At 47.4% G+C, this 16,095-nt stretch overlaps 4 protein-coding genes and 2 non-coding genes across 6 annotated transcripts, besides 3 other annotated features; 2 read left to right on the top strand and 4 right to left on the bottom strand.

The window, feature by feature from the left end:
• Positions 1–6: 6 nt before the first annotated feature.
• On the bottom strand, positions 7–96 carry BO83DRAFT_t171. Its single transcript has one exon. It is a non-coding gene; the product is annotated as a tRNA-Asp (tRNA).
• A 1,051-nt stretch (positions 97–1,147) lies between these two features.
• Positions 1,148–2,009, top strand: BO83DRAFT_427938 (uncharacterized protein; the record flags this gene model as incomplete). The annotated part of the gene is made up of 3 exons (XM_025535381.1): positions 1,148–1,262; positions 1,347–1,490; positions 1,561–2,009. 3 exons carry the CDS (start codon positions 1,148–1,150, stop codon positions 2,007–2,009), a joined length of 708 nt encoding a protein of 235 aa, XP_025387323.1.
• A 535-nt stretch (positions 2,010–2,544) lies between these two features.
• Positions 2,545–3,019, bottom strand: BO83DRAFT_427939 (uncharacterized protein; the record flags this gene model as incomplete). The annotated part of the gene is made up of 3 exons (XM_025535382.1): positions 2,545–2,796; positions 2,845–2,925; positions 2,984–3,019. 3 exons carry the CDS (start codon positions 3,017–3,019, stop codon positions 2,545–2,547), a joined length of 369 nt encoding a protein of 122 aa, XP_025387324.1.
• Positions 3,020–5,549: 2,530 nt separating this feature from the next.
• On the bottom strand, positions 5,550–9,418 carry BO83DRAFT_339778 (NACHT domain protein). The gene is made up of 6 exons (XM_025528558.1): positions 8,913–9,418; positions 7,910–8,845; positions 7,730–7,835; positions 7,400–7,666; positions 6,882–7,327; positions 5,550–6,807 (listed from the first exon to the last, which is right to left on the bottom strand). Exons 1-6 carry the CDS (start codon positions 9,400–9,402, stop codon positions 5,573–5,575), a joined length of 3,480 nt encoding a protein of 1,159 aa, XP_025387325.1. The 5' UTR covers positions 9,403–9,418; the 3' UTR covers positions 5,550–5,572.
• Positions 9,419–9,710: 292 nt separating this feature from the next.
• Positions 9,711–13,687, top strand: BO83DRAFT_417918 (DEAD/DEAH box helicase). Its single transcript, XM_025534793.1, has 13 exons — positions 9,711–10,001; positions 10,062–10,681; positions 10,741–10,851; positions 10,926–10,998; positions 11,051–11,171; positions 11,235–11,265; positions 11,349–11,524; positions 11,611–12,457; positions 12,533–12,718; positions 12,790–12,940; positions 12,998–13,096; positions 13,173–13,388; positions 13,507–13,687. Exons 1-12 carry the CDS (start codon positions 9,723–9,725, stop codon positions 13,194–13,196), a joined length of 2,718 nt encoding a protein of 905 aa, XP_025387326.1. The 5' UTR covers positions 9,711–9,722; the 3' UTR covers positions 13,197–13,388; positions 13,507–13,687.
• Positions 13,499–13,647: a sequence feature (Protein overlapping with rRNA (BO83DRAFT_389637, PWY71336.1) was converted to a misc_feature.).
• Positions 13,688–13,840: 153 nt separating the features above from the next.
• Positions 13,841–13,897: a sequence feature (Protein overlapping with rRNA (BO83DRAFT_389637, PWY71336.1) was converted to a misc_feature.).
• Positions 13,898–13,934: 37 nt separating this feature from the next.
• Positions 13,935–14,049: a sequence feature (Protein overlapping with rRNA (BO83DRAFT_389637, PWY71336.1) was converted to a misc_feature.).
• A 1,293-nt stretch (positions 14,050–15,342) lies between these two features.
• Positions 15,343–15,423, bottom strand: BO83DRAFT_t170. The gene has a single exon. It is a non-coding gene; the product is annotated as a tRNA-Arg (tRNA).
• Positions 15,424–16,095: the final 672 nt, after the last annotated feature.

The raw sequence follows: 16,095 nt of genomic DNA on the forward strand, positions 1-16,095 counted from the left end.
AGGAATCTCCCCGACTGGGAGTCGAACCCAGGTCTCCCGCGCTTGTTCCCGAAAGGGATTGACAAGCGGAAATCATGACCGTTAGACCATCGAGGATTGGATGAAGTACAATATGCTAACAAGTGTTCTATATGCCAAAATGAAACTGGTCGCAAGTTTACCCTGATAGCGGCCGGTCGGCATAGTGAGCTTCACCGTGACTTCTCTGTAAGCATACTAAAACAGACCCCATCATGCACGGGATACCGAATCTCTTTATTTTCTATTAGCCAGAACTTGACTTGAATCTCTCTGTCATATTAACACCGGCATTTTAACGCGTTTATAAGGTTGCTACACGTTATTCGTGCTATATTAACTCCCGTTGACGAAAATATATATGCCTCCACCAAACGGCTTGAACTTCTTCATTGCAAAATTTGGTAAGACATCACACTCAATATATACCTTCCACTTACGTATGTTACCAGTCAGAAATATTTCATCTGTGGCCTCCATTGGCCACAGTGTATCTCAAAGTTAGTGACGTTGATATCCACCCAAACAACGATGAACACTAGACTGTAAAGTGATGGATCAGTTTAACTTTGAAGGGAACCGGAATTTATTTCAACATGGACCTAATGGTTTCATGCCTCACCCTCGCTACCAGAGCCATTCTTGTCTACCCCTTGCAGATACTAGGCTCGCGAACGGGGATCCATCTAAACCGCGGAAAACGAAGCAGACAACTTCACGGTAAACATGGGGAAAAAGATCGAACAAATATCACAGAAACCCCCCGGGGATGCTGTTAGAAATTCTTGGATCACATGTTGAGGCCATGAGAATATTGCCTGTTTTGCGACCGCATCGGAGCATGAAAACCCTTGCTAGCAGCGAACGATTTCTACCCAGATGAATGCAGAAGTTCCTCACAATGCCAATACAACTACAGCTCCAAGGGCGCTGATTATTAGCGGTATTCTACTGCTTGTAGCGCTGGCCTTATACGTTCTTCGAATGTACACGCGCTTTCGTCGAGTATATAAGATCAGAGTCGAGGATCTCATATTATCGCTAGCAATGGTAGTTTTACCTCATTTCAAGCACTGAGAAGCAGTTCTGATGATATAAATAGGCCTTGGAGATTGTAACATACTCCATGATGGCCGCAGCGGCTTCCTATGGCCTTGGTCGATATGACAAATTTCTTACACCAGGCAACAGAGCCCAAGCCCTGCGCTTCGTCTTCACATACGAAATGACGGGTATATGGGCAGGTGCACTGTTACGAGTTTCAATAGCAATAATACTTATATCACTTCACCGAGCTAATATATGGCACGCTATTCTGTGGTGTGCAGTATCTGTTCAGCTCGCAGCAGCGCTAGCTTCGACCATCTGTCTTTTTATACAGTGCAGACCCTTACGTGCCATGTGGGATGCCGTCCCCGACGCTAGATGCTGGGCTCCGCCTCAACTACATATATATGGCTTTGTGTATACTGGTAAGTATCTAACTTACCATAAATTTTCATAAAGCATGACATACAGCTAATAGAACACCCTGGTTGGCAGGTATCGGCATCCTTACCGACGTCATATTCGTTATCATGCCACTACCCATAGTCTGGAGACTTCATCGACCTCTACGCGAGAGGCTCATCATCGCCTTTCTGCTGTCTGTGATACTCTGTGCCACGGCTGCTGCCAGCGTAAAGCTCTACTATGTACGGGTCATTGTACTTGAAGGAGAGCAGCTCCGGTCACTAGTGGCGCCAACCTTATGGAGCAGGATTGAAGAAATCGCCCTTATTGCTGCCGCTTGTGCGCCTTCGCTAAAGTCTTCGACGGAAGACGGCCTACGTCAGTGTTGGCATTGTTGTGCAAGACATCGTCAGCAAGAGCGATCGAGCAGTTGCGTATCCGAATCGGACCGTTCCAGTTTACGCGCCTTTCTGGATCAGTATGCATCTGCGTCACTGCGTGTGCCGGAGCGGGCATACCGGAAGCTTGAGGGAGTCTGAGACTTTGGTGCCATCGGATCATAAAATAGTGATATATGCGATGACCTCGGTGGGTGTCTGGAAAATGGCGGTATCTTGCTGGTTTCTCCAAGCTCGGCAGGACAAGGGAGTGGGAATTTGGAAAGTTGAACCAAATATATGCAGTGAGTTTCTTATGAGCTGTAATACTATCCTCACTGATTAAGCTTTCTTTGACTTCGAGGACGAAGTCGATAAGTCTACCCAGAGACTCGGTGACCGAAACTGTGTATGGCATGACACATAACCGATGCGCGGAATTAATTCGAGATACATACATATCTAAGGACAGTTCAATCTGGAAATATGCTAAACCAATCGAAAACATCCGTTATCTATGCAAGATATCAAATACTCAGGGAGAAAACTGACCAGATATCAAACGCGTCAAGAGGAACCAGTGTATGATCCCGTATAGTATGCAATAAAGCTCATCAACCCAGTCCTCCATCATGGGGTAGTTTCCAACAACCATTATGAGGTATCCTAAAAATTCAGGCTTTTCTGCCCTCGGGGCCTATATATCCTGATCACTGAAGCTCGGATTCCGGGAAAGAGGACTCCTTGGAACATGTGTGATTGCACTCTTGTCCTCACAGATACCATCATTAGCCTCCTTCGCAGCATTGCCAGTGCTTGGTACCGGTGCGAAGGGGTGCGAAATGCTCTCACGGACAGGGTGAGCCGTGCCGGTTTGGATATCGCCGTTGTCAGTCACTCGGTGAGCTGCGGAGAGGGCATAATCTCCAGAATCGAAGTAAGTTCGTTTCTGATTGCTTTCAGCTGTGATCGAAAATGTAAAAAGTTGAAAATATACCTTTACCTGCTGGCCAAGACTGCCTCCACAAGGCAACCTTCCATAGGTAGTGAGAATACGTTTGTCGCGCTCGGAAAGCAGCTATGCATAACCATGAGCATATGGTATTCATACCAACAGATGGAAGCGTCATACATACCCGATCATGCACTTTGTTGTCGCCTTTGTGGTCCATTCAGAGTGCCAGGGGTTGTAAGGTGCCATAGAAGTATATGGTGCAAGTACGAGGCCCTCGGGCGAGATGCAAGTCCTTAATGTTCTAGCTAAGATGCCCATCCTCAGTCGGTTAATGCATGACGTACCGGCATGTGACTAAGTTCCAAAATGGTGTTGTTCCATGCCCGAAGCCACTTCGGTTATCGGCTGTCAGCTTTCGTTCCATGGAACCAACCATCCCTTCAACGGATGCGAGGAATAAGGCATGTTCATGTCTAGGTGTACTGTGGTACATGGTCAAGGAATGATTGGGAAACCTATTATGAGTGGACGGAGATATTAGACTGTCATGCCGTGCGATGAGCCTTTCCATTTCATGAGGCTAAGCATGATGACAGGGATTGGTTGCATTTTAGGTAACAGCAACTCACGGTAAACCTACTTCTGAATGGATAAGCCATTATTTCAATTAACTATAATAATAGAAATAAAGAACGCGTCAAAAACAAAAACATACAACAGAAGGGATTCGCTGGTGGTCACCCACCCAACTACTAACCTCCCGGCGTGTGGCTTAAGTACGGCTGAGCGGACGGGAAGCCCTGTTCTCCACACCCTGTGGTCGTATGTACTTGTTTTTGCTGTAACTATTTTTATATAGGACATTTCATATGAATAAACCGAAATATCAAGGAGATTAGAAGATCAGATATGGAGAATTGGTCAGTGAAGAATTCTTCCGACCATGTACAGCAAGACTATGTGGACTATACAGTGATAGAAAATGATATGTCGACGGACAAGAGACCAAGGTATACTAGTTATCTCTATCTTGATTGGTGTGAATACATTTCTAACTAGTTCGTATTTCATTATTGGTTTAGGCCAGGGCTTCGTCTGGGTACATTCCCCGAGATCTCATGGGTCACGACAATCTCCCTAAATATTATTAGAGAGAGCAACAGAGTCCTTGCCGGAGATACACAAAAACATCCAACAGCATTAGATTAGCGACTACTTTATACAGCGAAAATAAATACTAAGTCATGCTCAAGACCGTGCACCGCATGACTCACCAATCTCCTAGGTCGTTTTGATATTGCAAAAATTCGAACAGCGCTAAGCCTTCGCTGTAGCGGTCTGCCGGGGACTGATTATACCAATTTTCAGGGCGCTTAATATTAGTTAGTTAACTATGATATGCTATTAATGACTCATCCAACCTTCCGAGTCCGCCCCCGGGACACCCCTTCTTCCCTCTTGAGATTCTTAGAAAGCCGGATTAGCATTTGTGAGCAGCTGCACATAGTAGGCCTACAAAATCAATTCTATCAGTCAATTCACTCTTAGTCAACCAGCTTGATCAAGCAACATACCTGAAACCAAGTCCCTGCCTCAGGCACCGGCTGCAAGACATCACTATATCTGCAGTAAATATTATATCATGTTACTGAGCTGTCAGAGATACTATTACTCTTATTCTTAAGTTTTATCTAGATAAGATAAATATTAAAGTCCTGCACCTGTAGCAGTTAGTGTTGGATTGGGTCGGGTTGAACCCGTGGACATTTGGGTCGGGTTGGGTCAGGATTTTCGACCCAAAAACCCGCCCCGACCCAATTCCAACACTAGTAGCAGTAGAGTAATTATATCAATTTATTATTATCCTGAGTATAAGAGAAGCAGAATAAAATAATCTAGATAGTATGATTAATAATATTGATGACCAGGCCATATATTATAGCGGGGGAATTAGTATTCTTATAAGCACTTATAAATAGGTCAGCAGCAGGTTGCAGGTTTACAGGCCAGCTGAGCCAGCTGGCATGTCCTTCAAGTCCTTTAGTCAGCTTTATTCATAAGGATTTAATCCGGGGACTAGGGATCTTCGATTGTGCTGGTTATAGTAAGGGGATATATCCTGTGGAAGTTGGATGAAAAGGGTGCCTCAGGGGGCTATCCCTCCAGATACTTCAAGAATAGATATGATGTGTGATAGAACGGCTGGGGAATCACAGTCAGGATCCTCGGAATGACGCATTATAATGATTATGGGAGTTGTGAGATCATTGATAGTGGATCTACGCCCTTCCAGCAGCTATAAAAGTTATTTATCAGTAATGCTGCGACATGTCCCTAATCAGCGCAGAGGACACACTGAAGAATCATGAGTGCTTGAAAAAAGATATATATAATCCTACATGTCAGCAGATGAATACAATGGTGTCTGAGGGGTCCATCAGCATTAGCCTAACTGGCTGCGGATCAGTGACGGCCGGACAGCCCGCTTAGCCTGCATTCACGCTATCTGGGTAATCTACCAAGCCAATGCAGGGTCCGGAGTGAATCCCATTTAGCCGGAATGGCAAGAAACCATAGCCCTATGCGAGGATCATGAGATTCCTCTCGTTAGCGTGTTCAACGAGGAAAACTGATAATAGTGTTTCTATTATCATAGACTGTGGTACTACTAAAATCGGTCCTAATGATATTGCTTGAAAAGGTGTGTACATTTAGTACAAGGAGAGGCGAGAACATACTCTTTTTGTCTCAACGAAACTGCATGGGAGGTCTAATTATACTTCCCCCTATTTTTATACATTTGCTCTAAATCACTCCACGTGAAGCCCACCTTTTCAGCTATCTGTGCGGCGCCTTTCTCTTCGCTGATAAACGTTTCTGTATTATTGATTGATACGACAGTATCTGCACCGTTGAGGATAAGACATTTCATGAAGAAGGCTGCTTCTACGGAGGTCTTCTTCGAAGCCACATAGAGCGGTGTTTGACCGTTTGCGCGTCCTGAAGAAGAACAGAAGTTGATCGGCGCCTCAAGCCGAAGCAGATGCTCCGCCAAAGCAACTGAGCAGCTTGATCGGGCCACTCGAAGCAGCAATGTGCCTAAAATATCCCAGGACATATATCGCCGGAATCGCGTCAGGAGGCACTTTATTCTGGTCTCTTTCAGCCCATTGCCCTGGACCTCCGTAAACAAAGATTGTTTAAGGAGCGAGGTAAACAGATTGTCACCATGGTGTGGTCTGATGCGTAGCTTCTCAACTTCCCTTTGTATGTAGCTTTCCCATCGAGTAAAGATATCCTCTCGCCTCACTTTTATGACCACCTTCATCATATTGGGCCAGTCTGCTAGTGAAAGGTTATTATATGCCCATTCGGAAAAGTCTGCATCTTCGCTAGCCACCGCAGCGGCCAAGACCTTGAAGGGTACTTTTGTCTCCGCTGTCACCGGTGCTAGGAGCTCGGTGAGAGCTAGCGACCCCTGTTCAGCAGCCATAAGCCTAGCATGCGCGATGACCTCCGGCTTCAGCTTCATCCCAGCCTGAGAGCAGAGCAAACGCCGTACAAGGTCAATGTTCTCTTCAGCAAGCAGGACAAAGAGCAAGGGCTGGGCTTCTTCGGGATCAAGGGCGTCAAAGTTGCCTCCACCCCCTGCCGCGGCTCCCGCGGCCGCCTGAGTCTCGCGTGCGGCGGAGATATGGTGTTTTTTCCAGTGCCTTTGTCGGCTGGCTTCCGAATCGAAGCCAATGCTGGAGAACTCGCAGCTCGGAACGACGCATTTCAATGGCCGGCCGTGGTTCTCAATATGTTGATCGCGTTCGTCGGCTGAGTAAAAGCCACGTCGGCTTCGCGTACAGAACACGTACGTGCATCGGAAGAGCTGAGGACCGTATTGCCGTTCCAAGTCTGGACAGCAGTCTGGCATAGACAATAGTATCTCGTGCTGTTCCCGCAGCCGAATTAACATTTGTGACGTGATTAATGGATCTTTGTTTATCCACGACTCGTCTGTTGGTCATTCCCACGGTCAATAGCGGAGCGATACGGCGGATTGACCCACAGTGGACGTTGATCTGGCTTACTATTTTTCATGTTCCAGCCCCACCGTCTCTCATCCGAGTGAAACGTTTTGGCTCCACTTAAAATAGCATTCGAATCTAAGTCTTCAGCATTCACGCGAGACCACTTCTGATCCACCTTAAGTCCCTGCAGAGGTTCCTTTGTGACAAAATCGGAGTTCTGGAGTTTCCGGGAGACTCTCTCCAGCAAACGACCCAACAACTTGTCCCTTTGAATATCAGTCTTTTCTCGCTTGACTGAGATGATATCGTGAAGAAGGACCGGCCAGTAGAAGCTCGCATAATCGAAAAGTCGAAAGCGGCCGTGCCGTATCTGTTCTTGAATATCCCCCTCATCTCCGTCGAGGTCGACAATTCCGGACGTGAGATAGGCCATCAAACTATTTAGCAAGTCGATAGTAGCGACGTGCTTATCTATATAGTGCGATATACTTGGACTGAATAGGTATCTGTCGCATTCGTCAATATCATGCGTCAGCAGTTTTGTTCTTTCCATGACATTGATTGGAGTCTCGACTAACACCTCGACTGTGAAATGAACAAACTGCAGTTTTCCATCGGCAACTTCAATGATTGGACCACAAAGTTGAACGAAATCAACACTGAGAAGATCAGGGGTGACTGCACTGGTCATTCGGCCATTTTCATCGAGCTCAACAGATAAAGCCTGTTCCATCTCCCAAACGGTCAACGGAATAGGCGCACATCCAATCCAGCCCAATATCTTCCTACTTCGCTCACGTTTTCGTGTAGGAAGGTCACTTATTCTTTGCAAAATGCGGTGATAACTGGGTAGGGGTCGTTAGGGTCATTCGGTCTCTGGCATATGACTTCTATGGGATCGTGCTCACGCATCGTTCAGATCCTCGGGAAGAGCTTTGAGTTCGCGGCGAATGTCATCAAGGCTGACTATGCCTTGTAAATTGTCCAGCACAATTCTCGCATATAGGAACATGCCTAAGCGTGAAAGGCAGCTCTAATCAGCATACTAAAAAAGGACTGCTAAGGGGTCGACATCATGCATTACCCACCTGCAGCTTTAGCGGCCAACGGAGACAAAAGACCACGCAATTCGGTTTCCATGGAGGGACTACAATCCAAACTATTGATCCAGTCGTGGGCTCGGTGGTCAACGTAGTGCTGAATGCTTCCCGCGTTCCGATCATTCACCTTGATTGCAAAAGCATTCTTCTCGAGTTTCCGTGAAATATCACCTTCTGGACGACAGCTGATCAGAATCCGCAAGTCGCGACATTCCTTCGCGATCTCTTCCAATCGCTCGAGTAGGACCTGTCTTTCATGCTCATCCATTTCATCCAAGCCATCGATCATGATATACGTTTGACTTGCTGTTTTCAAATAGGCCTTTAGAAGCTCAGTCACGTACAGCGTGTTCCCGCGCAGTTCGCGTTCCTTAGCCTCCACCAATATAGCCTGTAAGTCTTGATCCTCCTCTGCAGCCTGGAATATCATGGACTGGAGGACCCCTAGCGCAGTTGTAGTCTTTTTCGCTGCGTGACTCACCAATGCAAACAGAACCCGGTGACGCTCACGGGAACGACCCACAGCTGCAGCGCACAGATATGTTTTCCCCGCCCCTGGCATGCCTTGCAGCCAAAGGTATTGAGGTGCCTGCGTTGAAACATCAAACCACTCAGAGAATGCAGCGTCCCGGAAGAGCCACTTAGCACAGCCGGCGACTGATCGGTTCCGGATCCAATCTAATCTGTCATCAAATAAGAAGGGTGCGACCTGACCTTTCAGACCAGTAAACCTCTGCCGGCTATGTGATGTTTGCATCTCTGAGAACTGCTCCAGCGATTTCACGCGAGCCTGTTGAGCTTCACTAACGTCAAGAAGCGTGACCTCGTTCCTAATCAGGGTCGCATGCAACTCGATATTACTCACTACCACATCGAGTTTCTTCTGGTAGCTAGGCCAGATTGCCTCAAACATTTGTTTCCAACCTAAGCCGTAGTAAGCGGGCGGATACTGGCATGTGTATAACTACCGGAAATAAAGGGATTTACTCACGCCGCTTCCGGAAAAAGTCCAGGTTCACACGGTAAAATTCCAGGAGATCCCCGTAGAACAAGGCCATTGCGGCCCGGATGGCGTCACTCCACTCAAAAACGCTCAATGCCATGGCGAACTGAGGAAGAGCGTAGCCGACCTTCACCATTGTGTCTGCCACCCGGTCAAAGGCGCTGGTCAGCTGACTGGACAACTGCAAAAGCAGCTTGATCGGGCCCCATATTAGCGCGAGTTCTGGCTTGACTTGGAGTAAGACTTCGATGACTGCACTATATGACGATAGGCGCTCGAGGAAGGGTCTAATTCGGGCGAGATTTCGGAGGCCTGCCTTGCCTGCAGCCTCTTCTTGAAGCTTCGCAGTCAAATTGTAGACTTCGTCGATGCTATTAGAGGCGAGGATCTCGTTATAAAGATTGGGATCGTTCAAGTGGCTGCGGAAAGACTGCTGGGCCTGGTGGAAGATCTCCAGAGCCGGGTCATTAAGTGCCATAATGGTCTCAGAAAGATAAGTGGAGTTGGACTGGGAAGCGTGCTGATTTCGTCGCGGCGAGGAGATCGACTTATATTTAGCTGATCGTGTGCAAAAGACACTAGAAACGTGGCAGTGAAAAATAAAACAGTGGTCTCCAATTGGCTCAAACTGCTCATATCGTGATTCAGCAACTGCGCCACCCCAAGTTCCGCACTAATTGGGTTCAAGTGCTAGTCAGGGGTGCGCTAGTGTGCGCTAGTTGGTGATAAAAAGCGTTATCGGAACCCTCTTCCGCCTTGAATTTCCGGCAGCGGCAGCAGTCGGAAGAAACATCCACGATGACCATACCAGGGAAGCGAAGCTGCCATCCTCAACCGGCGGAAAGAGGTGCCAAAAAGCCGAGACAGGATCTGAATAACTCTGAAGCCACTGTACGCGGCAACTTCATAGACTTGACGCTCAACGATGAGGACAACGATGAAAACGCTCATGTGGCAGGCGCTTTGGAAGTGACCTCCAGCACGGTCAATGGGTCTTTAATTGACCAAACAAGCCGTCCTTCTCTCTCATACTCTCCTCATATAGTGGATAAGCTCTATGATACCTGTTTTGGAATGGTGATCACAAGCAGATATTATAAATTTTCCTATGAAGGATAGGCTGACGGATCCTCCCAGCTCTGCATGCGTGCAACCGCCTCCGATGAAGGACAACTACCCGTCGGATGTACCCCTGCAACCCTCATCTTTAGCCGTGATGTGGTTCGCGTCATGATAGGTACTGAGAAGCGCGTGGCGATTCTCGTTTCCAAAGCGCTGTGGTCTTTGACCACCAAATTTGCTGTTACGCTGCACGCGACGATCTGCGGCCGAAGACCGAAACTAGCTGCGACCAAAGATAAGTTGAGCAAACGTACTAACAGCCTGATCGCCACTACGAAGATCAAGTATTACTCGCTCCGAGTCTTCATTTACGGATTTTCCAGGCAAAAAAAGGAGATCGGAGACTATCTGGCAGGAAAGGAGTTGTTTCTGCAACATCCTCATCCGTTGGAGATCGATAGCGGCGTAAAGTATTTGAATCCCCAATACCTGCTCCCACCAGGTAAGGAGGAGATGCCTCCACCCAGCCAGCTATCAATCGCGACGTGTTGCGCGGGTCGTGAGAGCCCGGGAACGGACGCGCTGAGTGAAGACATAAGGGCGAGATTATACCAGATTTTCGATACCGCCTCGGCTAACCGGGGGATAAAGTTGACTATTCAACCAAGTACCCGTCTTACAACGGTGCTGAAAAGGTCTTTGCCTTTTCCAAGTCCATATCACGGGACACTCTCCACTAACTATGACGCGATAGGCATCAACTTGAGGCGCTGCTCATGATGGTGGAGAAGGAGACAGGGATCTTTGAGGACTCTCAATTTCCATCTATTTGGCTACCTTTCAGAAGCCCCGGTGGGAAGATTCGGTAGGGCCCCCTCAATTTGACACGTTTCAAACATTAGAGTGAAGTTTCAAATATCAGCAGCTGATCTCCGATAGATACCAGAACATAGTTACCAAGCTGTTCAGTATGGAGCGGCCTGCGCCCGTCGGGGGCGGGATCCTGGCGGACGTATGAGTATTTCCGAGTCCACGGCACACAACCTTTGTCTGACGGTGCACAGGATATGGGACTAGGGAAGACCCTGTCAGCCCTTGCGCTTGTCTGCAACTCGCTCGATCGGCACCAGAAAAGTGCCCTGACTGGCGTTCCTAAGGGCACCCTAATTGTGACGCCTAAGTCAAGTATGGTTCTGCCGGCTCTCTGGAGCTCAAATCCTCATAGGAAGCATGGCTAACTCTCGATAGCAATATACGGATGGGAGTCACAAATCAAAAGGTGGGAGCCTTTTTGCTTTTGGCCTCAACTAATGCATTTTCTCAATTGGGGGTATACAAAACATCCAGGCTGATTCTTGCTAGGCATATCCATCCGGAGCAGATACAGTGGCTGACCTACCATGGATATAAACGTCACGAGCTGGATAAGAGCCTGGATAAGTACGATGCTGTGCTGACTACCTACGACATGCTAAATGCAGAAGGGGAAGAAGGCTCGTTGCTCAACCACGAGTGGCAACGAATAATTCTTGACGAAGGTTTGTGTAGCTCCCGGGCTTGTCCCCTCCACCCGTTATAGTCGGATCTCACGCTAACATTGCGTGCCGTGGGAAAATGTGAACAGCTCATCGAATACGAAACTCATCATCAAAGACATTCCGCACCGTCTGCTCCCTGCAAGCCCAATACCGGTGGTGTCTCACCGGCACACCTATCCAAAACCGCCTGGCCGATTTCGGTGCGCTACTGGAATTTATACGAGTTCCGCCGTTCGAGTCCCCAGGTTCGTTTAATAGGCTGATAGTAGATTCCATATCGGAGAATAAAGCCAGAAGCTTTGACCTTCTGAGGAGCGTGGTTACTGCAACTTGTTTACGACGAACAAAAACAAGTTATGCAGCAGAGCTCCGCTTGCCCCGGAAGACCGAGCTAGTCGAGAGAGTGCACATGGATAAAGAGGACAGGGAACTCTATGAGTTCTTCAAGCGCTATTCCTTCCTCACAGCTGGAAAGGCAGTATCGTCACAGAAAAGGGCCGGAACTAACATCCTTGTGCTAATCCACCATCTCCGACTGATCTGCAATCATGGTGTGGCCCTCCTTCCCAAAGCTGCCCTCATCGCGTGGCACGAGCGCGATGACACCTCCCTGACCTGGAGGACTCTGGAATCTGAGACAGTTAAGTGTGCATTCTGTGCTCAGTCAGTCGAAGAGAATCGCTCCAGTGAATCCTTGGTGGAGGAAGTGGGCTGCGGACATTTCATTTGCGAAAGTTGTACTACGGAAAACAATAGCCAGCCGTCGTGCCCCAAATGTGAAGCAAATCAATGCCGCAGCTCATCGCCGACCCCTACTAGTTTCGCGCACCCTCTTGAAGTAGGTTATGCTCCCTCGGCCAAGCTTAGGGCGCTGCTGCGCAACATCACCCAAAGTCGGAGTATCTCCGATAAGAATGGAGTCCAGACGAAATTGTATGGAACAACAGCCCTCATGGTCTTTCCAATCTAAACTATAGTCGGATAAGCTGACCGTCGCACATCTAACAGTGTGATTTTCAGTTACTGGACTAAGATGTTAGACCTCATAGCGACTGCGCTCACCGAAAACCACCTGACGTTCCGGCGCATCGATGGACAATCGTCTCTTAGTGAACGCAAGGAAGCATTGAGCGTTTTCGGTAGCGATCCGCAGTGCAACATCATGCTTGCAAGTATTGGAGCAGCGGGCGAGGGGTGCGTATTCAACTATCGTTTTTCACATTCTTTCTCGAAAACCGAACAACTCTCTTATACACCCAAATCAGGATTGATCTTACAGCGGCAAGCTCCATCCATATTGTGGAACCTCAGTGGAACCCGATGGCAGAAGCACAAGCTATCGACCGCGTTCATCGCATTGGACAAGAACGAGATGTGGAAGTTGTTCGGTACATCACAAGCGAGTCAATCGAGTCGGTAAGATATGCCCTGCGCTGAACATGGCAGCGCCCTGGCTGACGGGAAGCCACCTAGTATGTTCAATGGATCCAATCAGACAAACTCAGATTAATTAGCAGAGCTCTTTCTCCTGCCGAACAATGTGCTGAAAACGTGACAGAAAAGTGGTGGAAAGTGAGTATATATGTTTACCTTCAATCCCCCACCGATCTTAAACTACCTGTTGCAGAAGCTAATGCTATCTCAATAGAAAATGCTGCAGTATTTAAAATAGTATGTTATGGTAGTTCCTGATTCCTGTTCCGAATTTTCATACGCGAAATCGTCGAACCGTGCTAGACATTGTAACGGTCTCAATGTCTATTCCTACGATTCCAGGTAAAGGTCCAGGCTGTCTATTAGTAATATGATGCCATGAGAAGTGATGCTACACACCAGCATTTGCGTGGATTGCCGGTAACCACCGGTAGGTTTCACTATTATCTGTTTCTCTAACTTGAATTTCATGTATACTATTATCAATTTATATTAGCTTCTACGGCTTTTTCGCGGTATGATACTGATGTCCAATCGCGATTACATAGATGCCGCGTATCTGTGACCGTGCGATCTGGCATTATCAATGATTCTGCGCGATTCCTTTTCTTCCTCTTCCTTGGGATAACTCCGAAGACGAAGTCTTCCACCGAGGGATGCATCCTGGTCGTGAGGGGAATAGCGATGTGCTGTTTCGTTGACATATCGATGAATGTACCGCAAGTGAATAAGTGGCTAGTACATAGATGGTTCTCTAAATGGAATTTAGAGGATAAGAATAGGGTAATAATGTTTGTGGAGAGGCTAAACAAAACTCAGGGGCAAAGCAAAAATACATACAACAGAAGGGATTCGCTGGTGGTCACCCACCCAACTACTAACCTCCCGGCGTGTGGCTTAAGTACGGCTGAGCGGACGGGAAGCCCTGTTTTCCACACCCTATGGTCGTATGTGCTTGTTTAAGTCTTCTAGAGACTTATCCCCTGTTCTTTGGCATCCTCGTAATCTCCAACAATATCGTCTATCAAGCGCCCAGTGTCTCCAAATCCCGGAAGGGTCTGATCGGCAGAACCAGTGGTAACACCAGCCATCTCCTGTACGCGACTTTCACCTTTGCCATTGATCGCATTCACTTTGCCATATTATTGTTTCTGAAATTTCCTATGTCGTCATCTTCAAGACGCCCAATGCTGTCGGAATTCGGGGAGAGTTTGCATATGACCATCCCTGGTACCCCCAGTTATCTTCAGCTCAAGTGCTTCATCATTTCAGTTGGCATTAGTCTCTGTAGGCACTATAAGCTGCAAAGTCCTTCCCTTATAAATGTATAAGCGAGCGATGAACTCCTCGTGCTCAGCTTTCCCACGCGACGATAGGTCAGGTGTCGCTGCTTGTCTAGCCGGGTTATTCAGAATATATGATTGAAGGGACAGCCCCACCTCAACCCACTGACATCAACTTAGCTCCTTGCTTTGCAACAGGTGTCTCCCATGCTGTGTTTTATGAGTACATCAAGATAGATCCAACGCGAGGGATCGGCAGTCTTTGGTAGACTGGAACAAGGCGGAAACCCAGTAGAAGATTTTGATAAACACATGGCGACCCCCAGGGGCCTCAAGGCCAAGGGAAATAATATTATAGCTAGATCCACGAAGGTCGATAGAAGAACGTCGGTGTACGGGAGTAGCTGAATGGAGAAGACATACGGGGCAAAAGAGAGAGCAGTTTGTCGATACATGAAAATAAAGGGCTGCAGTGCAACCGCTTTAAAAAGGAAAGGGCAGTCACAAAGACAAGTTACTTCGGCAGGATGACAACGAAGTGAAGACCCTCGAAAACAGTAAACATAATTGAAGAGACACGATAATTGAGAGAAAAATTGGCAGGCGAGGGAAGAAAAGAACAAAAGAGGAGATTATCTGCTATCAGCGGTGACCTCGACAACCCTTACAGCTGGTACAATCTCTATCGCAGAGTCCCTACTGAGACCTGGCACCCAATTGTTCTGCCACCGAGCTGTGGCAGCATTGAGGACTTTCGGGTGGCTTGCACCGTTGTTCTGAGAAAGCATGCTCGGTATAGTTGATTCGTTTATATATTTATTACATCTCTGGGAAACACTGCCGACCTCGACCTGCACCATCGATTTCTGCGTTACGCGTACAACATATCATATGGAGAGACATACGCGTCGGCCTGGCTGACTTTAATAAAGGATTCATGTAACAGCATAGACCGATCTTTTGACTGGGATCGATGGAAAGGTAGCCAAGTAGTAAAGAAGGAAAAAAAGTTACAAAAATTACGTAGAAAGCACTATTGGGGAAATGAGGAAGTAGTGTTTATGGGTGCTATGAGAAAATCAACCAAAAACAAAAAAAGAACGACCGAGACGTGACTCGAACACGCAACCACTGCCACATCCACTACCGGAAGGCAGCGCGCTACCATTGCGCCACCCGGCCGCTTTTTATGCTAATGAATCAGAATTTTTGCATTATACTCCTGAACAGTATATTACCTGTCAGAATGAAGATGAAGAGTTCGGAAATTCTCACTATACACATTAATGTGTGGCAGTGGTATACTTGTAATTCAGAATAATAAAAGTCTACGTTTCTCACAGCTCCAGGTTTGTCTTTTGACTACTAGGCATGTTGTAATAAAGATTATGTTGGGTCGAGATTGAGATTAGTAGTGTCGTCGGCATGACGGTGCTACTCGGTCTGTCCAAATATATAATGGGCAGCCGAAGTACTAGTATTAGTAGTAGTAGTAAGTAGTATATGTCACTCCACCAAACTTACGATCAGCACTATTAGTTGAGTCCTGCCATATTTCCTCCCCCCAAAGCTAGCCGCTGGCACCCTTGCTATATGTCCCCCCCCCCCCTTTCTGCTGAACAATAACAAGCAAGGATGGAGACCTAGCCCAGCCATGCAACCTACCACGGTTGGCTGGTCTCTGTGTCGCGAGTCAATATGAACGCGAGTCAATACATTATAATGGTCTTCCATGAATCTCCCTACTTTTAGCACGCCGTAGTGAATTCCACGAGAACCATGCCTTTCTTCATGAAAACTTCAAGCTTAGAAAACAGCCAATATCTATTTAGAGATTACAAGCTACCATTGGCA

This window comes from Aspergillus eucalypticola (assembly GCF_003184535.1).
Source record: "Aspergillus eucalypticola CBS 122712 chromosome Unknown BO83scaffold_15, whole genome shotgun sequence".
NCBI lineage: Eukaryota > Fungi > Ascomycota > Eurotiomycetes > Eurotiales > Aspergillaceae > Aspergillus > Aspergillus eucalypticola.